General features: G+C 42.3%; 1 protein-coding gene and 1 long non-coding RNA gene across 5 annotated transcripts; one reads left to right on the top strand and one right to left on the bottom strand.

The window, feature by feature from the left end:
* Positions 1 to 191: 191 nt before the first annotated feature.
* LOC310664604 (MOB-like protein phocein) lies at positions 192 to 26,076 on the top strand. Of its 2 annotated transcripts, XM_083413867.1 has the most exons (8): positions 12,340 to 12,478; positions 16,180 to 16,242; positions 16,793 to 16,893; positions 17,708 to 17,750; positions 17,943 to 18,029; positions 21,482 to 21,561; positions 22,477 to 22,588; positions 23,814 to 26,076. In XM_083413867.1, the coding sequence occupies exons 1-8, from the start codon at positions 12,419 to 12,421 to the stop codon at positions 23,943 to 23,945; spliced, it is 678 nt and encodes a 225-aa protein (XP_083269993.1). In that variant the 5' UTR covers positions 12,340 to 12,418; the 3' UTR covers positions 23,946 to 26,076. The 2 variants fall into 2 exon arrangements, with proteins under 2 accessions (XP_083269994.1, XP_083269993.1); XM_083413868.1 differs by lacking the exons at positions 12,340 to 12,478; positions 16,180 to 16,242; positions 16,793 to 16,893; ... (3 more) ...; positions 22,477 to 22,588; positions 23,814 to 26,076 and adding exons at positions 192 to 331; positions 3,706 to 3,870; positions 4,817 to 4,906; positions 6,168 to 6,384.
* LOC310664938 lies at positions 5,298 to 12,218 on the bottom strand. Of its 3 annotated transcripts, none has more exons than XR_014505119.1 (3): positions 12,204 to 12,218; positions 9,852 to 9,998; positions 5,298 to 5,678 (listed from the first exon to the last, which is right to left on the bottom strand). It is a non-coding gene; the product is annotated as an uncharacterized lncRNA (long non-coding RNA). The 3 variants fall into 3 exon arrangements; XR_014505120.1 differs by lacking the exon at positions 12,204 to 12,218 and adding an exon at positions 12,022 to 12,126; XR_014505121.1 differs by lacking the exon at positions 12,204 to 12,218 and adding an exon at positions 12,046 to 12,061.
* Positions 26,077 to 26,131: the final 55 nt, after the last annotated feature.

The raw sequence follows: 26,131 nt of genomic DNA, 5'->3' as shown, positions 1-26,131 counted from the left end.
TCGCCCTCGCTCAAGATGGCGGGAGTGTCGCCTTACGCCCACAAACCCGAACACCTTATCTGGTTTTTTTTTTTTAAAAAAATAAATCTTCGCGGCAAGTAATGAGAAAGCGCGAACCGAAAAAGTTTTAAAGTCTATCCCAACTATTCTCCTCTACCCTCACTACGCCTCAGCTAACCGCCACAGGAAGTAGTTTCCCCGCCATTTCCGGGGCAAGGGCTGCGCAGGCGCGGGCCGTGACCCTTTCCGCGCGTGCTAGCTCTGTGGGTCGGTCAGGGGTGCAAGGAGTCCTCGCAGCGGGAGCAGGAGGCCTTGTAAAGCGCGCGCCATGGTAAGCTGCTCGCGCTTTCCTCTCGAGAAGTATTTGCAAAGGGTTGGGAAGAATAATCCATATTTTCTTCTTTCTCTCCCCCCCTTTCATTAATGCAACTCTTGAGTCTCTGTCTCCACCCATTCACGATGAAAGGTGTTCTCCTGTAAAATAGGCAGAAGGGGGGTTCAGTTGGCTGGTGAAGGGTGGGGCGGCCCCGGTGCAAAAGTGCAGAGCCCAGGGCAAGGGAGAGCGGACGCCTACCTAGAATTGTAGAGGCGGAAGGTTTCCCCAGGGTCATCTAGCCCCACCCCACCCAATACAGGGGCCTCCGCGTTATGCACGTATGAATGGACTCGCCTCCACAAGGCGTGATGGCGGGAGGTGGACGAGGCAAATCCCTGGAAGAGTAACTCCATAGCGTTAGCTGTTAGTGCAGAGGGGTAGCTCAGTTCGTAGAGCGTGAGACTCAGGGTCATGGGTTCAAACAACACTTCGGGCAAAAGATTCCTGCATTGCAGGGAGTGAGAATAGCTGACCCACGTGATCCCTTCCAACCCTTGGTAAAGTACACACGTGCAGCATGGAAGTACAGGGATTCAAGCCCATCGTACTTTTCCAAGTCCTGAAGGGGTGTGAGGAGGAAGTCTTTTGCACATGCCTCCTTGACCCTGTCTTCCCCAGTATATGAAGGAGTGGTTACTACCAGTCAATCAACTCTGACAACTCCACGTGCTCTTTATTCTTCCTTATTATCTTATGCTTTTATCTTCTGAATCTCTTGACAGTGAGTGACAGGAACGTCCTCTGCTTTGCAACAAGTTATATCTATTGTGTGGTGAAGAGTGCAAATTGCAAAGTCAGTTTTTTTTTGCTGTATAAATCGTTGACTGTTACTGAGAGTGGATAGTTGTTGGTTCAGTAGTGCTTCAAAGGAAAGGAATTCTTGGGCAAGCGACAAAATAATGGGAGATGAGATGAATCCTTTTTGGGTCAAATTAGTTGATTTAAGGTAAATCCCTACAGCACAAGCCTAATCATACCTACTCAGAAGTAAGTTCTATGGGACTTGCTCCTCTGTAGCATTCTCCTTGCTCATAATAGTGTAGGAGCATGCAGGGATTGTTATTGCCAAAAGTGGGGTATGTGATGGACTAATCTAAAGCAATTTGGTACCTGTTGAAAGAGTTGGTGCTGACAATATGCTCTTACTAAGATGTAAACCAAAGTTTGTGTAGAGTCCCCAGTATTTTTGCACAATGTATTGTAAATTCCTAACTCTAGAGAAGTTTGTAGCAAAAGCTTTACTGACTTGTATCCAAATAGGTGGCTGGCACTCTTTTTTATTTTTACTTAATAATATTTGGTGCTGAACACTCTTGGAAGGTACATACTTGTTAAATCTCTTAATAAACTACTTTATTGAGGATGGGTTTTCAGATGTTTTAAAGTCTCTTAATCACTCGTCTTCAGAGTTGAAGACTGCAGACTTGAAATTGGATTCTGTGGAAATAAATCAGTGGGACTCGCTCCCAGGTAATGGAAATACTTTAATTGCTGGTCACATTTAGGTAATTCCTTCTCTGGTTCCATTGTCCATTTGCTCAGCTTGTTCGAGAAGACTTTCAAATTTCCTTCTGTGGTAGCGACCTCTAGTGTCCAAAGAGTACAGATAATCCAGGCCTTCTCCTGGTTTCTAGCTGTTTCTGTAAGTGTCCATGCTGGATATCTTTGGAAACCACGAGAAGGCCGGGAAAGTGAGCCAGCGTCATGTGATCTGGCTAGCTTCATTTTAGCACACTCTGGTTTTCTATTAACTCCTACATAGTTGCTCTTTAACCCATACATAGTTGCCGGCTTAAAAATGTGGATTTGTTTTGCATCTAGCCTTGCAAAAAGCTTCCTTTTAAATATGAAATTGAATACTGTACGTTGCTTTTTACAGAAAGTAGTAGAAGTCCACCCTTTACTATTTTAATGCTTCCAGATCAAAACATTATTGGATAAAATGTTTTGGTTAATGGGTAATATCTAAAATTGCATGAGAATATTTCCCTTCCTTTCAGTGGCGTAGCATGGGGGGTGCAGGGGGGGCCGGCCGCACCGGGCGCAACATCTGGGGGGGGGGGTGCACTCGCAGCTCTCTGCCCCTACCTGGCTCACTCACTCTCTCTCACTGCAGTGCTGGCTGTGCAAATCCGATCCGAGCTGCCAGGTCGCCGCCCACTGTGGGGGGGGGTGCCAGGCATGCGGAGCGGTGCGGAGAGAGAGCGAGGGACTATCTGGGGGAGGGACAGTGCAGCGGGGGGGGGGCACAAATTACTTGCCTTGCCCCGGGTGCTGACAACCCACACAACGCCACTGCTTCCTTTTCCTCCATGCCCTCCAAGTCTGCCCCAGAGTCCTCAAGTCAGAACAGAATTGGGGTTATGAGGGAACAAGAGGAAGGGGTATTCAGTTGTGCAAGCGAACGTCCAGTGCACCAGTGGGTGGGCACAAGTAGATGGCCTCCCAAAAAACTGTTAATAACGTCCAAAGTTCAACATGCTTTACACTGTGGAATGTTAATTTACATTTCTTGCTGTTAAACATTTTCTTGTGGTGCTTAGTTTAACTTGAACTTAAGGTTCCTATTGATGAGCCTTGCATACCTTTCTGTGATATAATTTGGTTGCCCTAATAAAGCTATTACATTAAATTGAATGTTGGTAGATTTTCCGTGGTATCTGTAAGTTTCTAAATCACCAAAGCTTTGGAAGTTGTCCGAAAGCCATTACTACAGGCATGCCTAGTCTTCCAATTTGAAACACATAAGCAATATAACTCTCTACCTTTCATTTCTATCTTCCAGTCACATCCTTATTTATTCCAATGCAGTTAATACTGTTTTAAATAAGATCACCTAGGTATATTTAAATAAGGTTGGTATTCTTTTTATAGGGAAGATGGCTTTTTCAGATAGCTTTTTCTGCAGAATTCTTCCTTTGAACAAGATCTGTGGAATGAGACTCATTTCTTAACAGCATGTGATGCCAATAATTTTGGTGTTGGTTAACATTCATGATGTCCTTTATTTGTAGAAAGGAGTCACTAAGTAATTAGGAAGCATGTATCTTAAGATCATGTGTAAAAACCTACATAAAGTATTTAACTTTTTCTTGAAGTTGTTTTACCTAAAATGTACTGACATGTGTAACACTTCATTGGCCATAATGGGGATTGTATATGTGTAACTATGTTTTCCCCCAGATTTTTCCTTATTTCCTCACCATTCCTTTCACCGTGGTGCAAAAGTGGTAGAATCACATGTTTGCTGCTTCAGATGACAATGTGCTTGTGGCTGAGAGACACAATTTTGCTTATGGTACATTATGACTTGTGATTTGTTTTAACAGGCAGGACAGGCATTTAAAAAATTTCTTCCCCTCTTCGACCGTGTATTGGTGGAAAGGTGTGCAGCTGAGACAGTAACTAAAGGAGGCATTATGATTCCAGAAAAATCACAAGGAAAAGTGTTACAAGCCACTGTTGTGGCAGTTGGAACAGGCTCTAAAAGCAAGGTAAGCAGACCTTTCCTATCAAAGCTTTTTATAGCTTTTCAGATAAGAAACACGAGATTTCTTAGTGCTCCAGGCAAAATCACCTCTCCACTCTACATCAAGCATCATGAGCAGTGTGGTACAGTGGCAACAGCTTTCTAATTAATTTCAAGGTGTGATTATCTGCTTGCTGCTCTCCTAGGCTTTTCTCCCCCAGCTGTTTTTCTGCCTTTCCTCACTTGCACATCAGCATCATCATACGCCTCTTCTTTCCTCAACCACCACTATGATTCTTTCCCCCAAGCTCTTAGACTATTTGAGAAAGAATTGGAATGGGCAGTTGCCCGCGGGCCTTGTGTTTGACACCCGTGGTCTATGTGGTGTTTATTTACTTACTATGGGTTGCACCCAGTACTTCACAACTGGACACCTTTCCTTTCCTCTCTGCATGTACCCTCAAAATCTGTTCCAGGTGTGTGTATCCTGGAGCAGTTTTTGAGGGTGTGTAGTTACATTGAGCATGCAGAAGTCTGCCATGCTACTGGAACAGTAGTGTTGATACAGCCCTGTATTTGTATTTTGCCTTTCTACCTAAAGCCTGGGAAGATGCTCTCTGGATAGGTGGTCCCAGTAACCTGTTCTGGATGGGGTTGTGGTACGTAGCTTGTGGGTACTCCTAGATACATCTTTGTCATTGGAGACTCACGTGATCTCTGTGACTTGCGAGTGCCTTTTACCAGCTTTGCTTAGTTTGCCAGCTACAGCCATATATAGATCGGGATCACTTGACCACCATGCACTAGTAGCCCTGAGATTGGATGAGGGCAGTGAGCTTGGTATGAGGCTGCCCTTGGGCCTGGTGCAGAAGCTCCAACCTATGCAATATTGCAGCTGCATTTCCACTACAGAAAACTTCTTAAGAGCATTGTAACATACGTTGTCAGTAACTATTCTTTGTCCCCTTAAGGAGGGAGAAACTCGTCCGGTTAGTGTAAAAGTTGGTGAGAAGGTTCTGCTACCGGAGTATGGTGGAACAAAAGTTGTACTGGATGACAAGGTTAGTATGTGAATTAAATTTCTATACTGTATATTATACTCTGTATGCCACTTTTATACTTGCTTAAACTCTTATTTTATAAGCAAAGCCAAAAGCAGTGCTTCTCTTAATTTTATGGAAGATCACATACCGTATTTTTCGCTCTATAAGATGCACCAGACCATAAGACGCACCTAGTTTTTGCAGGAGCAAAACAAGAAAAAAAAATATTTCGAATCTCAGAAGCCAGAACAGCAAGAGGGATCACTGCGCAATGAAAGCAGCAATCCCTCTTGCTGTTCTGGCTTCTGGGATAGCTGCGCAGCCTGCATTCGCTCCATAAGACGCACACACATTTCCCCTTTTTAGGAGGGAAAAAGTGAGTCTTATAGAGCAAAAAATACGGTACATTTTGTTAGAATCTTCATGCCCTTTCTCAAGGAACCTCAGTTGTCTGCTCACCTAACTCTCATATACCTAATAGTTTCCATATGCTATGTTCCGAGATGTATGCACACTGCCTCAGTCTCTGCTGGATGTTCTATAAACATTTCATTGCTTTCCTTCATCTCCATCCAGAAGTAACTGTGTCTGGAATAGCCACTGTCCTCTTTCTGCAACCCCATTCCTTTGTTGTGGGAGGTGGAGAAGAGATTCTACTGCTTTTAGGCCAGTTACCAAGAAGTAATGAAACACATTTGTGACTTACCTCCTTGGGGAGAAACCTGAGTATGGAACAGGCAAGACTCGCCCCTTGTAGTCACTGCAGTAATTTCCTTGTGGTTTAACTTGCCTGTATTGGAACAGAAGTTTGCTAAGTGTGTGACCTGCGTTTCAAAAATAACAACCATTGCACAAATTCTAGCATTTGTATGTACTATTTTAGGGCCAAACCATCTGCAGAAATAAGGTTGCAAACCAATGTAAAGTGGGGGAAAGTTAAAAGTTTATGTATATGTATGTAAACCTTAGGTGAGATTTAAAATCTCAAGGGTACATGGGTCTTTTATAGAAGAATTCCAGCTGAATCTCTTAATTTTCTTTTGAACCCCTGTAAACTATTCCAGTCAATTCATCTGAAGTCTGTCCTGGGGGAATTCAAGCCCCTTTCAGAGCAATAGCAATGATGAAGTAGAAGAACTGTCCTTGGGTTAATATTTGTATAGCACTGATCCAAGGACATGTCATAAATCTCTGTGTTGGAAGAGCGTCAGTGTTCCAGCTTTTGAACTACTTAATTGTTTATCTTCAGCATGGACAAATTTGTTTTCTTTATTTGCAGGACTATTTCATATTTAGAGATGGTGATATTCTTGGAAAATACGTGGACTGAACAGTTCATCTTGCTGCGTTATCATTAAGTTTTCATTCCACAAAAAGTGCTCAAATGGTTCTGTTCCATCATGTAAATAATTTCTTTATTTTCTAATAAATGCAAATTCTCCCAAATTACCAAGTATCATTGTGACTTCAAAATAAAACAATGTGTATAGCCAAAATACATTTCTTACTATCTTATTCTGTGTGTTCTGTTGTCTTTTTTAAATATACTTAGAGCAGCTTGCTGGCTAATTAAGTAGCCAAAGCATTTCAGGGTGAAACAGTGATGGCTTGTGATAATAATAAAAAAAGAGCTATAGACTAGGAGCCAAAGAACCATGAAACCAGTTTGGAGTTTAGTTTCCTGCCTCCCCAAAAAAGCATCCCTCCTGTGCTGCATCACAGCCTTCTTTACATCATGCCATTACAACGTGGAATCCTAAAGAGCTTTTTGGACCAATTTCTCCATCTTTGAGGGGGGGAGCATCAGAATGCTTGGAGAGTTCACAAGTCAAGTATAATTACCCCTTAAATCCCTAAAATTATTCAAGTCAATGAATAAAATAATTGCTTCCAACCTGGAAAACATCACATTTCTCACTAGGAGCTACTGGTGCACAAACTCAAAATGGCCATGCTATTGCGCTGTTACGGAAGGGTTACCAGCATTTGAGGGAAATAAAATGTGCAATTCTTTAAAATTAGGGATGTAAAACAGTTCCCAGAAAAGCTACTGTGTTCTGTTCAAAATGCTGCATGCCAGCAAATCGAACAAGGGGAAGCATATCCAATATTGAGAAAACCAAACTAGCTTTGTCAGGCAAATATAAAATGATGACACCTACTGGTCTGCTCCAGACATCATTATCTGGATCCATTCTAGTTTGGTGTTGAGCTCCAGTTTGGAACTGAAACAGCCTTGGTTACCACGACTGATTACCTTTGTTTAGTGTAGAGGGGAGTGCAACTTTGTTGATTCTCTTGGCTTTCTCGGTGGCTTTTGATACTGTAGACACAGTATCTTATTGAAATAACTTTGTGGGTTGAGAGTGGAGGGCACTGTCGCTCCTAATTGCAGAGCTGGTCTCAGAGGGTAGCATAGGGAGGTTTCCATTCAGCCCCATGAAAACTAACCCATGCGGTCCCTCGGGGTTCTATTCTGTCCCGTTCTCTCTATATGAAACTGCTGCATGAGGTCATCAGAAAATTTGAAGTTTGGATGCCACCAATATGTGGAAGTGGGGTATTTCCTAGGTCTGAGAATTGGGGGACCACCTGTTTTTATGGGGTTGCACATACCCTGAAGGAACAGTTACATTATCTAGGACTGTTCCTCAATACCACATAGTCACTGGAGCCAGGGCTCTTTGGTAATATGGAGTGCTTATGCCCAGGTTTCGCTGCTGCTAGCCATTCCTGGACAGGGATAGCTTGGCCACAGGGATTCATGCTCTGGAGACCTCCCATTTTGATTAATGTAATGATATCTCTCAAAATGTTTAAAGGAATGAAAAGAAGTGGGAAATACTTTTGCCCTAAAAACAAAATGGAGGAAGGCATGCAGAGATAATATAAGGCACATCAAGACCCAGACCTGCAAAATCACAGTAACAAGAGACTTGGAAATGAAATGCAAAAGTTTGACACTGAAATAATCAATGCTCTTGATGAATGAGAAACCTGATTTAGAATACTGTATACTTGCTTGGCTAGAGAGCAGATGGGGAGAGCAATCCAAATGATGGAAATCCAACATATGACATCTGCCCCGGTTAAAGCAACAGCATTCAAACCCTAATTGGCAGCTGAGAGAAGTTCAGCTCAGTGGACCTCTACCACCTACCCCATCATAGACCCCCATCTTCCATAAAGGAAGGAAAAAAGAGGGAAGGAAAAATTGGGAATCTTTCCTTCTGTGTACTTAAGTTAACAGTATCTAAGCCACTATGTTTAGGATTCAAACGCCAAGAAATAAAGAGCCTCTCCCTTGTAAATTATGGGGGGACATGATGCACAAGCTATGCAGAATGTTATGCGCAACAGCTGAGAATGTTATATCACCCACTGCAAGGCTATATCACGGAGAACAAGGACAGTACTGTTTATTTGAAACTGGCTTATGGTTTAGTGGTTGATAGGTCAGCTTCAGGAAGGGGCATTGCTGTGAACCATGATTCTCTTTAATTATGGATCACAACCAAAATATATTTTACACCTCCCCTTAACAGCAGGGATAGTCAATATTGTAAGGAATTTATGAGGTGCATGTGGAGAGGGAGAGAGAAAAAGTTCCAACACCATAAACAAATCCAAAGCATGATAGTATGGGCCCAGGATTCCATAAACTATTTTAAAGTATGCCCAAAGGGCTTGGATTTTGCCTTTAACAGCACATATTGACACCGTTGCTAATTTTGAAAAGTTTCCTCATCATCGAATAGATTTGCCATGTGGAATGGGTGAGGGGATTCTATTCAAGAAATGCTATCTGAACCCCACCCTCCAAGTGTGCAGAACTTTATGGGTGGCTGTTTGCTTTAATTCTAGAATGGTATGAATGAGGGCACTCCTTAAACTCCCGTGGCTCTGAATATCGTAGAATTTGAAGTGCTGTCTACTGAAATGAATGCAAATAAGTTGCAAATAAAAAAGACCTGCACCACAGATCTCCCAGTGTTACCAGATAACACAGTTGGATAAGAATGAAATGGTAGACTTAATTAGACTGAGAGGTCAGAAAGGTGCACCCACTTTCCCCTGCTCCTACCTAAACTTCCTTAGAAAGATGTGGACCACTGCCAGAAATCCAGGTTCTCATTGAGATGAAAGGAAATAATGACACAAATGCCTTGCTCCCTCTAGCTTTCTGTCAAGTAAATGTTTTACCCAAAATCCAGTTTGTTGTAAAGCAGACAAAGGTATGTTTGTGCATAGTCACCTTACATAATTCTCCTTTCTTTAGCCACACTGTACTGTAGGTGGTCTGCCAGATTGGTGCTCCTACACAAAAATACTAGGGTATTCTTTTAAACCATTTTGGATCCTATTAATATGCCAATGAGACCTAACACCTGTCATCTTTATTAAATTAGTGTAGCTGAGCTGAAATTGATCTAGCCAGAAACTGAAGTGACACTGGAAACACCTGTTTTTTGGCGCCAAGTCACAATGAAAGTTTTGTTCCCATAGTTTATGTTGCGCCTACAAATGTAAATGTAATAAGCAAAACAAAAAATTGATAAACTTGGTGTTGTACTGTTCTTTTACACACCTTGTCCCATTGTCTAGTCTGCCTGGCACATATGGTTATTATTATTCAGGTTAGTTTACACCCCCACCCCAATTTTTAGGTGGAAATTTATTTATGGGGGGGGGGGGTTGGTAGCTATTTTTATTAAAGAACAAAGTGAGTTCATGCGATTGCACTGCTTCAGTGACAGGAGTGCAAATAATTGTCAATTTCTGCAACACTTAAAATAAAAAGCTCGATATAAGCCAAACCTTCCCTTCTAGAGTGAAAAAGTGATCCTGATTAAACCAAAAACCAGGCTCCCCCCCCTTTTTTTTTGTTATGGAATAGATCCACCAGAGCAAAAAGTCAAATTTTAAATTTTAAACCCCAAACCTTCTTTGAATGTTACTTTACCTTTTATAGAAAGGTTTGATGCCAACAGATGAAAGCTAGGCTCCCTGACCTGCCACTAAGGTTAGGAGCTGTGGCCAGTTTTCTGTCCGTGGGGAAGATCTTCTCAAGGGCAATTACGGTAATTCTGCTTGCTTTGCTAAACCCGCTCTGAAAAGCAAGCAAATATGAAAGGGCTTGGTGAGCGAAGTTTTCTGAGAGGGAAAAAGCTGGGGTTTGGCCCTGGTGAATGATGGGAAGCTGTAGACACGCTTGGCATAGGCACTAAGAGTGTAGTAATGGTTTGTTTTCATAGACCAAAGTTATAAGATTTTGAGATCACCCGTGTTTCTTCTAAAATAGAAAGGCTCCATTCAGAGGTTAAAAGGAAACCCAGTTCTGAACTCTTATGTTGCAATGGACTGGCTAAGAAATGTGCTGGATTGACCACAAATAAAAGCGGATGCAATATTTCTGTTTACTGCTTCCTAGCTTCCCCCTTCAGATCAGCATTGTTCTCCTGAAGGCACATTCAAAAGTCCCCGAGGCAGTCTGGCCTTCTCCAGGCTGCTTAGCGGTTATGGTGACTAGGGAGACTAGGGTTCAAATCCCTACTCAGCCATGAAACTTGCTCAGCAGGTGACCTTAGGGCAGCCACTGCCTCTCCACCTAACCTACCTCACAGGGTTGTTGTGAGGAGAAAATGGGGAGCCCTATGCATGCCACCTCTAGCTCCTTGGAGGAAAAGTTGGTTATGTTGTAAATGGAATAATAATAATAATAATAATAATAATAATAATAATAATGTCCTGTTTCAGAGAAGCATCTGCGAGGTGACATGTTCTGGCCACTGCCTTGCCCTGTTGTCAAAAGTTAGGAAGGGCAGGTAGCATGGTCGCAAGCGATGAGAAACACCTCCGCCTTTTTGTCCAAAAGCCTATTTGCACCAGTTGAACCAAAGGAGCGTCTCCACCCCCATCGTTCATCCCGGACACTGAGGTCCAGCTCCGAGGGCCTTCTGGCAGTTCCTTCACTGCAAGAAGTGAGGTTGCAGGGAACCAGACAGAGGGCCTTCTTGGTAGTGGCACCCGTCCTGTGGAACGCCCTCCCAGCAGATGTCAAGGAAATAAACAACTACAGTGGTACCTCGGGTTACATACGCTTCAGGTTACAGACTCCGCTAACCCAGAAATATTACCCTGGGTTAAGAACTTTGCTTCAGGATGAGAACAAAAATTGAGTGGGAGGCCCCATTAGTTAAAGTGGTGCTTTAGGTTAAGAACAGTTTCAGGTTAAGTACGGACCTCCGGAACGAATTAAGTACCGTATTTTTTCCTCTATAAGACTCACTTTTTCCCTCCTAAAAAGTAAGGGGAAATGTGTGTGCGTCCTGTGGAGCGAATGCAGGCTGCGCAGCTATCCCAGAAGCCAGAACAGCAAGAGGGATCGCTGCTTTCACTGCGCAGCAATCCCTCTTGCTGTTCTGGCTTCTGAGATTCAGAATATTTTTTTTCTTGTTTTCCTCCTCCCAAAACTAGGTGCGTCTTGTGGTCTGGTGCATCTTATAGAGCGAAAAATACGGTACTTAACCTGAGGTACCACTGTATCTGACTTTTAGAAGACCTCTGAAGGCAGCCCTGTATAGGGAAATTTTTAATGTTTGATGTTTTATCACTTTTTATTGTTATCAATAATAATATTCTGTTGGAAAATCCAGCCAGAGGGGCTTGGTATAAAATAATAATAATTAAAAAATAATAATTATATGGTATTTTGACTCCCGCCCGCTGCTAAGGGTGTTTTTTATTTCCCCTCCTCCTGTTCCTGTGAACGCGGTAGCAAGCTTCTCTGACACACCCATTATTATTTTTAAAAAAACAGCACGTCCTTTGTTTTTGTCCAGGCCTCTTTCTAGCGCAGCACAATTTTTATTATTATTATTCTTTCTTCCCGCGCCCTATCTATAATAATAATAATTTATTTATATCCCGCCCTCCCCAGCCGAAGCCGGGTTCAAAGCGGCTAACAACAATAAAATAATACAACATTCTAAAATCATTTCATTATAAAATCAGATTAATGGCATCCATTGTATCTAGATTTATACACCGCCTTTCCCTCACAAGCTCTCAGGGCGGCTCACAACCTCTCCTCAACCCCCTTTCCCGCCCTTTCCTTCCCGCCCTCCGCATACTCGCTCCTCCCCCTTTCCCCTCGCCGTTCTATTGCGCTTCTCGCCCTCCTCCCCGCTATTGGGAGGAGGAGGAGGAGGGGGCGCCCCCGCGCGCGCTGTTCTACCCCCTCCTCCTCCCTCCCCCGCCCCTGTGAGACATCTGCTCTTCGGCGCTCGCGCCTGCCTCCCGCCGACCCGCCGACCTGACGTAGGCCGATCACGTGCTTCTTCTACCCGTTCCCGCCGGGCTTTCGTCCCCCCCCCTCCCCGCGGAGGAAGCTCGCTCGTCTCGCGTTGTCCCGTCCGTCGTCTCGCGCCTCTCCCGCCTCCCTCCCTCCCCCCGCCCTCCCCGCTTGGTTAGTTGCTGCTGCTGCTGTGCCACCGCCGCATCCGGGTCCTGGCGCCGCTCGCTGTCACTATGGTCATGGCGGAGGGGACGGCTGTGCTGAGGAGGAACAGGCCGGGCACCAAGGCCCAGGTAAGCCCGGCGCCCGCTCGATGGGTCCCTGGCTCCGGGTGGGAAGCGGGGTGCCGGCGGCGGCGGAGGAGGGGGCCCCGGTGGCGCGGCAGCGGGGTGACGGGGGCCGAGAAGCCGGCGGCGGCCGAGGCCTACTCGCTCTCCGCCGCGCTCCGTTCCCCGGGGAAGTGGAATGAGGCGCCGCCGCCGCCGCCGCCGCTCAGTGTGAAGGGGAAAGTAACGCGAGGGTGGGATGTTCCCCTCAAAATGGCAGGCCGCTCTATTTTTTTTTGGGTGCTGGGGGAGGGTCGGGGGTTCAGGCAGGGTCCTGATCCGGCTTTGACCAAAAAGTGGTGGGCGGTTCTTCTTCCCCTCCCCCCACCCCCGTGTACTTCGCGAACGTCTGAACGCCTTGCGTGTCCTGCGGCTCGAGCAGGGATTTCTGGAAAGGGAGGAGAATAAGAGGGAGTTGCGGGGAAGGGACGTGGGTTGTGGGGTTGTTGTTTTTTCAAAGCAGCTGCTTCGGAAATAAAGAGAATTTAGGGACGTGACGTTGGTTAGGAAGGGAGGGTTTAAGGTAAAGGGAAAAGAAACGGTATGTAACCTGGGCAGGGAGGAAAGAGGGTGTTTGGGGGAGAAGAATATAGGGGCGCAGGGAGGAGTTTGACGGAGTTGGTTGCCCCACGGAGAGAGTCCATGGGGTGGGGTCTTGGGAAGGTGACTTCAGGTGCTGGGTGCAGGGAGAAGATGGGGAAGATTGCGTGTAAAGGGGGCAGAGACTTCATGAATACAGCTGGGAGGAGTTGGAGGGTGGTGGTTGGAGTAGAAGCGGTCTAGCCTGTATTTTTCAGGGCTGGTGTCTGTGAGGTTGCTCATGTACTTGCTGTATATATATATATTTAAAAATGCATATTTGGCAGAGATTCGTGTTGACATTAATCTTGCCTGCTGTAATTAAGACCCAGGTTACACCTATCTGTGTTTAACCTTTCAAAACAGTTGGTGTTACTGTATTGAGAAATGCAAATCTTTTCTGACTCTCGCTCTCCCTTTTCTCTGTGTATTGTTTTAACTGATGTCTTGAGTATGTGTGTTCCAGCCATTTCCTCTCGAAACTGGATGCAACTTGTACTGATGTATGCTTTGTCTTATTTATTTCCCCCCACTTGCCATCCTTTTATAGTAGCAGTTCATGTAGTGTATACATATAAATTTAGTCCATCTTGCTTGACTCATCAACCGTCAGTAACTTGGCAAGTTAAAAAGTATAGGTAGTATTACCCTCTTTTTTTTCGTAGGCTGAACTGCTGATAAATAAAACAAGCACAACAATTTCCAGGCATGGCCAAACTTGGGCCTCCAGATGTTTGGGGACTACAGTTCCCATCACCCCTGACCACTGGTCCTGTTAGCTAGGGATTATGGGAGTTGTAGTCCCAAAACATCTGGAGGGCCAAGTTTGGCCATGCCTGCAAGTTTTGACTATTAAAGACAAATTCTCGGCTATAAATTATATGTATTTGTTGTATCGTTGGGACTCTTGTATACAGCAAAGTGCCTTATTTTGACTGAAGGAAATAACCTGGAGGCAAGTAAGTTCATTTTATAATTTAGCTTAAAGAAAACATTTGTGAAGTTATCCTAGGATAATAGAGGAATGTACCAACTGAAAAGGGAGTGTGTGCATGAAATGCCCAGTAATAAGTGGGTTCTATAGCAAACTACTGTATTTTTTGCCCTATAGGACGCACTTTCCCCCGCCAAAAATGAAGGGGAAATGTTTGTGCGTCCTATGGGGCGAACGCAGGCTTTCGCTGAAGCCTGGAGAGTGAGAGGGGTCGGTGCGCACCGACCCCTCTCGCTCTCCAGGCTTCAGGAAGCTATCCGCAAGCCTGGAGAGCCCGGCGGGAGTTCCCACGGGCTCGCAAGTCCTGCGGGCAGCAGTCTGCAGCCCGAAGCACGGGGCGCCCTCCGGAGGGTGCCCCGTGCTTTGCGCAGATGTCCGCAAGCCATGCGAGCCCGGCGGGAGTTGCCGCCGGGCTCACAAGCTTGTGGATAGCAGCCTGTTCTGGGGGCTAGGGTCGGGGGAAGCTCGGGCTTCCCCAGCCCTGCGGCTGGGGGGGATTTTTTTTATTCATTCCCCCCCCCCCAAAAAAAGGAGGTGTGTCCTATGGGCCAGTGCGCCCTATAGGGCAAAAAATACGGTAACTAGATAGGTACATTCATCTTGAAGGATTGCATATCATATGCAGCATTGAGATGTAGGTGTCATACAAATGGCTGGATACTAAATTAGATATGAGTTCTGTTGTTATTTTCAAGTTATTGCTCTTACTGCTAAAGTTATGTAGCCAGGCCTTTTTAATATACAGTATTTCTGTATAAAGTATTGGTCATCATTTTTCTGTGCAAATTAAGTCTTATGGCTTGCGTTTTTATAGTGCCTTCTGGTAAAGCATTATGGCTTGAATAAAGTAGCAGGAAAACTGTGAAATACTTGGGATATTTTTCATCCACCATCTGATTGTAACTTCCTTTATGAATAGTGAAAAAATTATGATGTGACTAGTTAGTCATTTTCATGTATGTTCTTATCTATAGCATTACTCTTTTTCAGGAACATGGTGTTTTTTTCCAGTTGAAAAGATTCATGAGTCATCCTCTTGAGAAAGCTGTGGGAGACATACCTTAAATGTCTCCTGTAACGGGTGTGGGCTGATAACTGTCATTGTATTATGTAAAGGCAGATAGATAGATGGATAGATAGATTTAGAAAAGATTGCAAACTTTTTTGAGTTTCTCCTGGCACATCTTAAAATTCAGTGCATTCATTTAGAGCAAACAAGGACAGACTATAGCACTGTAAAGATCTGGAATTATTACTATCATATTATTCAACCTATTTCATTAAAAGTACATATAGTCAAAATGCCCATTACAGAAAACTAGTTTACCATTGACTACTGGGATACTGGAAACTCTGTATTGCAGCCCTGAACATTTTTCTTGCATGGAGTTAAGTTCTGTTGAGATAAATAGCACTATTTCCAAAACCAAAGAATTTAGGATTGCAGTCTAATAGCCTGGCCCTGTGCATGTAAGCTTCACTGATTTGTGTGACTTCTGTATAAGTGTGCAAAGTTGCAGCTGACATTTTGTAGTCACTGAGGACAATTAGGTAATAGGTGAACATGTCTCAGCAGAATAACTAAGATATTCTCCTCCCCGCCCCTTGCAATCTGTAGTAAAATATTTAGAATGCTGCAGTTGGCCTCACTTCTTTCTTTGCTGGTCGATAAGTATATCAGATGGGATACAGAGACTGCTACATCATTGCAGTGTCATGGCTTGTGATATTGCACTGATGTCATTACCTGACCCTGCTGTAAGTGTAGGTTGCATATTGCTGCCTTGGCAAGAGCTACTTTTACTAGATCCCCACATTCAGCTAGTTGCATTAACTCAGAATTGGACAATAGAGATGGTGAAATTGGGGATATCCTGAAGGACTTTACAGTCTTGTTGGAACAGCTGAGCATTCCTAATAATAGAATGGAATTGCACTTGGACGTTTGTACGCAACTGCACAGTATACAGCTGTGTCTGTTCTGTTTTGATGTATAGCACCCTATGTGGTCTTGCAGTAATGAATATCTTTTGGACTGGAATCTTTCTGTTTTTCTTCAGTTTGCTTTAAGTCTTTTCCCCCCTTACTATCTTAGGATTTTTATAATTGGCCTGATGAATCTTTTGAAGAAATGGACAGCACATTGGCAGTTCAGCAGGTACATCATATTTAATTTCATTTTGTCTACCTCTCCCCTCCCCAATTCATTTATTTCTGCTTCTTACTGTTTGTTAATTGCCTAGAATATATATCAGTGCATTTCTATAGTTACAAAGACAATTTTACTTGTGGTATGTAAAGAGCAGCTGTGCTTGTTTGTGATAGGTTAGCCTTTAGCACAACAGGAAGACAGTGGTGTTCCATGCATGCTGTTACTTAGCTTTCTTCCTTGCAATTATAGTTGGGTTTGTTCGATCCTCAAATGCCTTCACAATAATAGCCTTTGGACCACTGAGCCCATGTTCCTTCTAATACAGGGTTCAGCAACCTTTTTCAGCCGTGGACCGGTCCACCGTCCCTCAGAACATGTGGTGGGCCGGACTATATTTTGGAAAAAAAATAATGAACGAATTCCTGTGCCCCACAAATAACCCAGAGATGCATTTTAAATAAAACTTTACCACAGTCTTGAACACACTTAAGTTTATTTCTGACATTATTATTAACATCCGTGAAATGTATCTTATTTAAATATTTCTTTCCTCTAGTATATCCAGCAAAACATAAGGGCAGATTGTTCAAACATTGACAAAATTCTTGAACCTCCAGAAGGACAGGATGAAGGTGTTTGGAAGTATGAACACTTAAGGTATGATCTGTGCTGTAAAAAATAAATAAATTGTGTGAGCTTAACTGAAACCGGTCTCTGAAAAAAGGCCTTGGGGCCTTCATCCTTGAATGAGTGCCTGCTTGGTATTGTCCAATTCATTGTCCGTATCATAAGAAAAAATATATTTTACGGTTAAACATACTTGTTTCTGTCACTACCAAAGCCATTTTGATTAAATTCAAATTTCTTATGATATACTCAAGTTTACAGACCGGGGTGGGGGGCGGACTTCAGGACAAGGGTCAAATGCAGCCATCCTGGCTTCTCTAGCCAGCCAGTTTTTGTATGATTCCCACCTACCCCACAACCGCACTTTAATTCCAGAAATAACAAATTACGGTTTCAGGATTCTGAACCTACTGCTCTCCAGATATTTGGTCAGCCCCAGCCGGAATAGCCAATGATCAGGGATGATGGCAGTTGTAGTCCAAAACATGTGAAGGACACCAAGTTAGAGAATGCTAAATGACAGCATTTATAATGCTAGATATAATCCAAAATATTGTAGTTCATAATCATTGGACTGTGGTGTTTTAATGGGGGAGGGAAGCGATTATCTAACCCAGGCATGTCCAAAGTCCGTTTCAGGGGCCTAATCCGGCCTGCCGGTCGGTTTAATCCAGCCCCTGTGGCAGTTTATTTCCTGGGGTAAAATCCTAAAAAAAAAAAAGGTTAACAACTTTGGTCGGCCCTTCGGTTGGCCCTTATGGCGCTTCGCTTCATCAAATCTGGCCCTCTTTGAAAAAAGTTTGGACACTACTGAATTCTAACCTTCTGTATTCTAAAATTTTAGGCAGTTCTGTCTTGAGCTTAATGGCCTTGCGGTTAAACTTCAGGTAATTTATTATTTTATCTTCCTTTTGACAATTAGGAATAACTTTTTTATGTATTTGCATCTTAATGCTTCATATTGTTCTTCAGTGCTCTGTTTCTTATTAGTCATGGTGGTAGGAATAGAAAGAGAGAAATTTTAATGTGAGGTCCTTTGCCTGGCGTAATCTTTATTTATTGTACAAATGTTTCAACAGACTGAATGCCATCCGGATACATGCACGCAGATGACAGCAACTGAGCAGTGGATATTTCTTTGTGCAGCCCATAAAACTCCCAAAGAGGTAAGAAAGGAATATAAAAAGCAGCTGCCAAGACTCTTCCCTGCTTATCAACTTCACACAACTGGACCTCCAGTCCTTGTCCTGCTACCATTTTCCATTCACTATTTGTCTGTAAGATGGTTCAGTTGTTCAACATGAAGGATAAGCACACGTGCAAGTTGGAGATCAGCTATAATTTTCATCTGAGGAGTATACTTACCTGCTACCATGAGTTACTGTGTACTTGTGATTTGGTAGTGGGTAGTAGTAGATACAAGTGTCATTCCTTCAAACCACGTCACCATAGCAGTCATTGTACAATTTAATTTGCTCCTGGCCCACAGCTGTTGAATCTTGACATCATCGTATGACAAACTTAGTTGTCTGCATGACTGCACATTTTGCTGGGTTTTAAAAAAAGTTTTCATTAGTCTTTTCCAAGCCGAATAATAATTTGTTTCTCTGCATAAGAACTTGGGTAGTTTTACCCTATAGCATGTTGCTCAAAGCCTTCACACTGGAATACTAATAATTCGTGAAAAGACAAATATGTTCAGACACTTCCATGGATAAGCTCTTACTGAGCATTTACACAAGAATATATACAGAAATAGCTGAGGGGATTTGGTCCAGAGATGGATCGTGATTGCCAGTTACAGCCTTTGGATGTAGTGATAGACTCCAGGTGACTCCAGTCAGTTCTGATGATTGAATTCCTTATATACTCTTTGTCCCTGTCCCCCCGGATTAGTGAAACATTTGTATCCCTTTGTGATAATGTGCACAGTGTGGACAAATTCTAAATTTCAGTTCCAGTGTTAAAACAAAAACCTGTTATTTTACAGCACATATTCATCTTACACATAGCAACTTGGAACAATCTCTCTTCAGCACACAGTCTTGTCGGGGTGGTGCAACCTCCAACTTTCATAAATTTTAGATTTTGTATGTTTGGCAGAAAATTCCAGCATCCTGTAAGCCTTTCAGCAAGCAAGACGGAAAACCTCTGGCATTTAGGTCAGACTCAGGACAGCCAGGTCAGGAGATCACAGGGCTTTTATATCAAATACAGTGTGAATATATAGGGTAATAAATCCAAGTAGTTACTCCTACATTCCCCTAATTTGTTTTCTTTTTCTCTGTTGCTCAGCAAACGGAACTCCAGGATTAAGTCATCCACAGATGACTTAAAGCAGGGGTCAGCAAACTTTTTCAGACGGGGGCCGGTCCACTGTCTCTCAGACCTTGTTGGGGGCCGGACCATATTTTGAAAAGAAAAGAAAAGAATTCCTATGCCCCACAAATAACCCAGAGATGCCTTTTAAATAAAAGCACACATTCTACTCACGTAAAATCACGGTGATTCCCGGACCATCTGCGGGCCGGATTTAGAAGGCGATTGGGCCGGATCTGGTCCATGGGCCTTAGTTTGCCTACCCATGGCTTAAACTAACCATGTGTCATGTATTTCATTGGATAATCATACAGGTTATGAGCATATAACAATACACAACTTTATTACTGTTTTTAGATACCACAAAGGCATTTGACAGGGTCAAATTGACTTGCTTGCTTGCTGTCATGGAAGCCTTTAATCTTCTCAGTTGCTTTAATCCATTTTATCTCTATTCTGCATCATCAGCAAGAATACTGGTGAGCAGACAATTAGAGGAACAAGAGCGGGTTGCCTGTCTCACTTCTATTACTTGTATTGTCAATAGAGCCACTCACTATAGCAAAATGGAAAGATCTGTGGTGTCAGGTTGAAAGGGCAGATCTGGAATGCACCATATCTAGATGACATAATTTTATCCTTGGAAAAATATGCGTTTCAAATCATAGAAAACTCTGGTGCTATTTTGGGATATAAGATAAACAGGCAGAAAGCGTGTGTGTGAGTGATTATAACAAAGAAACAAGCTAGATATCTAGGAATAAAGGTGGTGTAGATAGCCAAAGGGCTGAGAAAATTACTAGCCATTGGATCAGGAAGTAAAACTAGATTTAGAAAGATGGAAGAAATGAGTTTGTCATGGATGGCCAAAGTAAAATATGATCAAGCAATTTTATGAAGGTTTCTATTTTTGTCTACTTCATTGTGAATATTGCTTGATTTGCATGAATAGAAAAGCAGAGAATTTTGGTAACTGTATGTCAGGATGTACACCAATAATAGAAGCTAATACCTCCAATCAGACAGTAGGACTAGCAGTTACAAATTTATTGTCATTTTATGAAGCTGCTCAATTGAATTGGCTAAATGTATGGTTATTACAAACTAAGGATAAAGGCGTCTACTAAATGGAATAGCTTTATATCAACACTTATTTAGGATTATTGGTGTGGGTGTCAAGGAAAGAGGAGAACAGTTGGAGCAAAATCTGATTCCACAGCAACTTTTTATAAAATGGAAAAAGGAAATTAAAGTGTGTACATTTATCTGTTAGGTACTCTATGAAGGCGTAGTATTAGGTTTCTTAGGGGAAATGGACCAGAAGATTCTGAAAGTTAGGGAATTCATGGTGTATCTTATTTAGGCCATTGGAAGGGAATGGGAAGATGTTATGAAGGTATGAAATTACTCAAAAAGGAGTGTGGACATTTTTACGGTTTCCATACTTCCATTTAAGGATGGGGGGGGCGCATCACAACTGCATTAAGACAGTTGTCTTTTTGACAGCTTGAAGAAAAAGTTAAACGGCATGTCAGCAAAAAAAACTACAAAGTACTTTTGGATTTAGGAAGAAGGATCAGCATAATGAGCATTAGGTAGGAAATGGGTCTTGATTTTTCTGTCCCAGGAGAAAAATGGAATGAGATCTGGTGGGGTCTTTTTTTTTAAGTCTCTCATCGAGTCTCAGTATGAGAAGTGGTGGAATTGTCAGACGGCATCTGATTTTGGGATGTGTAAATAATACATAGCATAAATTAGATTGAGGAGGATATTGCACGGGGAGTGACATTTAAAAATAAATTTAGCAGCTAAAATCTTGTGCCCGTATTTTGGCTATATGGAAATGGCTAGTTAAGTTTCTAGAGCTTGAAGAGATGGGCAAATTAACTGACTTGATTCACAGGGGAAATGGTAGTTCCCAGAATATTATGTTTGTTTGATAAATGGGACATTTAAAAAATAATGAGAACAGAATATCAAGGGAAGCGCAAGGTTTGACAGGAGTTTATTTTTTGGAAATGAGTTTTGTATGAATAAATAAGAGTATGCTACTGTGACTCTGTGTGTGTCACTCTCATGCCAGGAGTATACATAATATTCTGAGTGTTTTCCTACAAAAGCTCATTCCCCTAAAGCAAGACAACCTTTTCCCCTTACTATGCCATCTTTATGGGTGTAGGATCAGAGCTAGTAATAACTTCGGATGGCATTCAGTTATGCCTACCCACTTGTGTAATGGAAACCTGATTGTGCAAGAGGATTTCCAGTTTCTCTTCTCTTTTTCTTGGGTCCTTTCTAGTGTCCTGCCATTGACTACACCAGACACACATTGGATGGAGCTGCATGTCTTCTGAATAGCAATAAATATTTTCCCAGCAGGTAAAGCTCTGTGTGAATCTGCTTGCATTTTTAAATATTCATGATTGGTTCTGAAGGTAATAATAATAATAATAATAATAATAATAATAATAATAATAATAATAATTTATGTATACCCCACCCATCTGGCTGGGTTTCCCCAGCCACTCTGGGCGGCTCCTAACAGAATATTATTATTAATAATATAATAATAATAATTTTTGAATTATGGTTCTGGGGGAGATTCTTGAGAGTCCCATGGACTGCAAGAAGATCCAACCGATCTATTCTTAAGGAAATCAGCCCTGAGTGCTCACTGGAAGGACAGATCCTGAAGCTGAGACTCCAATGCTTTGGCTACCTCATGAGAAGAGAAGACTCCCTGGAAAAGACCCTGATATTGGGAAAGATGGAAGGCACAAGGAGAAGGGAACGACAGAGGACGAGATGTCTGGATAGTGTCCTCGAAGCTACCAGCATGAGTTTGACCAAACTGCGGGAGGCAGTGGAAGACAGAAGTGCCTGGCCTAGTCCATGGGTCATGAAGAGTCGGACACGACTAAACGACTAAACAACAACAACAATAATAATGCGACAAAACAGCAAACATTTAAAAACTGCCTTCAGATGTCTTCTAAAAGTCAGATCACTTTTTATTTCCTTGACATCTGATGGGAAGGCATTCCACAGGGCGGGCGCCACTACCGCGAAGGCCCTGTAGCTTCACTTCTTGCAGTGAGGGAACCGCTAGAATGTCCTCGGAGCTGGACCTTAATGTCAGGGCTGAATGAATCTATTTGGTGAACAAATTATTGCCAGAAATAATTTTTACATGGATAATATATGAAAGTAATACTGTCAACCATCATTAAACATTTAGTCCAACAACAGCAGAAAGTAAGGTCCATGTATAATTTTTTTTTTTATTACTTACAGGGTTAGTATAAAGGAATCCTCCGTAGCCAAACTAGGATCGGTCTGCCGTAGGATTTACAGAATATTTTCACATGCATATTTTCATCATCGCCAAATATTTGATGAATACGAAGTAAGTACTCTGATACTAAAGCTGCAATTCTATACCCACCTGCCTGGGAGTAGATAGAGGCTTGTGCTATAAGTACCTTAATACGGTATTGAACTAGAGGTCATGTTGCAATTGGTCAGAGAGCTCTGCTCTTTTTGACACTTTGTTTTAGTACCAAAAATTATTTCTGAACTTGACTGAAACTGAGTTGTTCTTAGAGACCACTGCTGAGTCTCATTTTTTGCTTCAAAATGTGGTATGTGTAGAAATTCCGTTTAGCTTGTGGAAAGTGGGTGGCGCTGTGGTCTAAACCACTGAGCCTCTTGGGCTTGCCGATCGGAAGGTCGGTGGTTCAAATCCCTGTGACTGGGTGAGCTCCAGTTGCTCTGTCTCAGCTCCTGCCAACCGAGCAGTTCAAAAGCACACCAGTGCAAGTAGATAAATAGGTACCACTGCGGCGGGAAGGTAAATGGCATTTCCATGTGCTCTGGCACTCATCACAGTGTTCTGTTGCGCCAGAAGCGGTTTAGTCATGATGGCCGCATGACCCAGCCAGCTGGCTGTAGACAAATGCCGGCTCCCTCAACCTGAAAGCAAGATGAGTGCCACAACCCCATAGTTGCCTTTGACTAGACTTAACCACCCAGGGGTCTTTTACCTTTTACTCCAAAATATCCAAAACTCCAGACAGATTCCAGTGAGAGTAGGTGAATATTGGCTCTTCTTCACATGCTTAGTGTGCAGTGTTTTGTCTGAGATAGGCTTGTGGGACTTAAAAGTTTCACGTGCCTCAGATCTGAAAGCAAATTATGTTGCTTTCTTCCTAGTATATTTAAGTGTGCATTACCTTGTCGCAGAAACCCTGTCCTTTGGATTCAGCAGAAATTACAAAATGTTTCCATCTACTAAGCAGTAATTCAGATGATTTGACAATAGTGCAACAATCCTTATTTGTTACAAGTGCCTACCTAACTAGCATTCTGTGTATGAAACTGTGCAGTAGCATCCCAGACTTATTTCTGTCTGCCTGATTGACCCCCCTGCTTTTGTGAGCGGGAAGAGACTCAAGAGCAGAGTGTTGATTTTTCATCCTGGTGTGCCTGCGGTATGTTCTTTTCTCCTGCACGGAAGTCTCCATATGGGAAATTATAACGAGTGATTTTGAATAACTTCTTTCCCAAGTCTGTATTTCATGCTGTGTGTGTATGTGTGTATATTAATGCATTTTTTATTTTTCTGTCTTAAGAATGAAACCTTCTTGTGTCACCGGTTTACCAAATTTGTGATGAAATACAACCTGATGTCCAAGGATAACCTGATCGTACCAATTTTAGAAGAGGAGGTGCAGAATTCAGTTTCTGGCGAAAGTGAGGCATGATGAGTGTCGTGGACTGAATGATTCCGTAATTAACATTGTGTACTGTATATATCATTTAGAAACGTCAATCATGTATCCTTAGAGCTTTGTTTAGTATACTTTTTGTATGCTGTGTGCGTTGCCTCTTAATATGGAATATGGTTTAAGTTATTCATGAGCTGTATATTCTTCAATGTGGCACTCATGGTTTTTAAATAAAATTAGAATTATCTGTTTATACTGCCTGTTAATAAAAGAATTTACAGTTCTGTAAAATTGCTGCTAAACAATCATTGGATCACAATCTTCAGACCTTGTCCAGTTTAAACCTGAAGCTTCCTATATACTGATGAAGTTGGAATTTTAGCCTTAGTTTGACTAACACCAGAAGCTTGCAAGTCCATTTAACTCTTTACGTTTTGTATTTTATAGAAAGTACCCTTGTTTTAGTGCCCAACTTTTGCTTTTTTGGGTGTGCGCATATATAGCGTCTAAACTCTTGTAGTATGTGTGTATCCAAATATTCATTATTACAGTATTAATACCAAAAGGATAACACTTATTATACTGCCAAAAGTGTATTCTAGATTTTTTCTTTATGGACTTGCCTTTCTGTATCGGTGGAGACTTGTGTGTATCGCAAAAGGCCGTATGTTCACTTCAGTCACCTTAAGGCAAAGATTCCCCTCCGTGTTTTCCTCCCTGCACCTCTTGCCAGTGGGTAAAAGCAATTTGTGTTCCTTTCTGCCTACAGTAAAGTGCTCTGTGGCTTATACCTGTGCATATTTATAGTAATTGCTTACAGGTGATACCTTGCATTAAAAGTTCGTTTTACACTACTGCAGAGTGTGCCAAAACAGCCTTGCTCATTTGTAACAAAAGGGTTCCGTGGAATTTTGAACCCTACTCATCACAGTACATGCAGCTGGAGATTCTGTCTTACCTTTCATCCATGCAAATACCACCTGCTTTATGTTCCAGTAATTGAATTCCACCCCCCACCCCAAAATCTTAAGTGTATGTTCCTTAAATAGCATTCGCAGGTTTGCGTTAGTGTATGTGAATGCAGAAATCTAAAAGCACTAGCAGTGATCAAATGGACTTGGAGAGATTTTTTATTTTTATTTTTTTGAAGTGGGTGTATTCTCCATTCACATTAAAACATTAACCAGTGCCCCTTGATCTGTTGAAATGGGCAAGTTTCGGTTTTTATGTTGCCAAGCTGACTTCACACACACTTCATTTTGAAGAGGGCTCATTAACGCAGAATGAAAGGTGCAAATTTATTTCCTAATATTCATAATTTGTTTCAGATTAGCATTGTGTACATGCCTTAATTGCAAAAAAATATATTTCAAATTGGGCCTATCTAACAGCAAGAATGCAACCTGACATCCCTTGACAGGAGAAGGGACACTTAGCCCCACTTGCTTTTAACAGGGCTATGTTGGTGGCAACTTTGTTGAGAGGTTCTGCCCCTCTGTGCTGTTCTTACTTTTCAAATTTAAAATATGGTTTTAATGGATAACAGGGTCATCACATCAGATGTGTTCTTAGCAACAGCTAGTTATGTCAGTTCACCCAATGTAAGGCCTACCTTGAGTAATGTAGATGCGATTGATACCTCAAAGCAAGTGGCTAAAGAATTTCCCTTTCAGAGGTAGCAGGATATATATGGTTATTGTCAGAAATGGCTGATTCAGGGCAGCCTCCCCCAGCCGGAAAATGAAATAGCACCATTAAGCATTTCTGTGAAAGTCCGTGGTGCTTGAGGCTGCAACAAAATCTCAACGCATCTCCATATTATTCTGGTATTATGCCTCTGAAATGGCTCATCTTGTTTTTATCAAATAAATCCAATTCTGCACTGTAAACTTGACTTCATATAATCAAGTTAAGTAAATGGGGCACTGCTTGTAACCTCCTTTAATGCTGTTGACTCGAGTACCTCTGATAATGTGTGCACACATGTGCCTGGCTGATACTGTAGAACTTCAGTAAGCATAAGTGAACTATTGACTTTGTATGGTAAATATATATTGAGGGTTTAACTTACATTCTGCATTATAGGGAAACTGAGATGTGTCTGTCTTTTGAATTACATTGTAAAAAAAAAAAGTAGAGGTTGCAATTAAATCTTTTTCTTTTTCCATACCAGTCTATTTTGCTAAATTGTTTTGAAATTATTTTAATCAAGAGAGTTGCTG

This window comes from Podarcis tiliguerta (assembly GCF_965153285.1).
Source record: "Podarcis tiliguerta genome assembly, chromosome: 1".
In the NCBI taxonomy this organism is placed as follows: domain Eukaryota; kingdom Metazoa; phylum Chordata; class Lepidosauria; order Squamata; family Lacertidae; genus Podarcis; species Podarcis tiliguerta.
Note: the sequence above shows the minus strand (reverse complement) of the source record. Positions and strands in the feature narration are given on the sequence as shown.

Bases quoted from the DNA above. Each gene is read 5' to 3' on its own strand.
- LOC310664604 (XM_083413867.1), top strand. From the start codon at position 12,419: ATGGTCATGGCGGAGGGGACGGCTGTGCTGAGGAGGAACAGGCCGGGC. The intron at 16,894-17,707 runs GTATGATCTGTG...CTAAAATTTTAG, and splicing joins TGGAAGTATGAACACTTAAG to GCAGTTCTGTCTTGAGCTTA. The intron at 17,751-17,942 runs GTAATTTATTAT...ATGTTTCAACAG, and splicing joins GCCTTGCGGTTAAACTTCAG to ACTGAATGCCATCCGGATAC.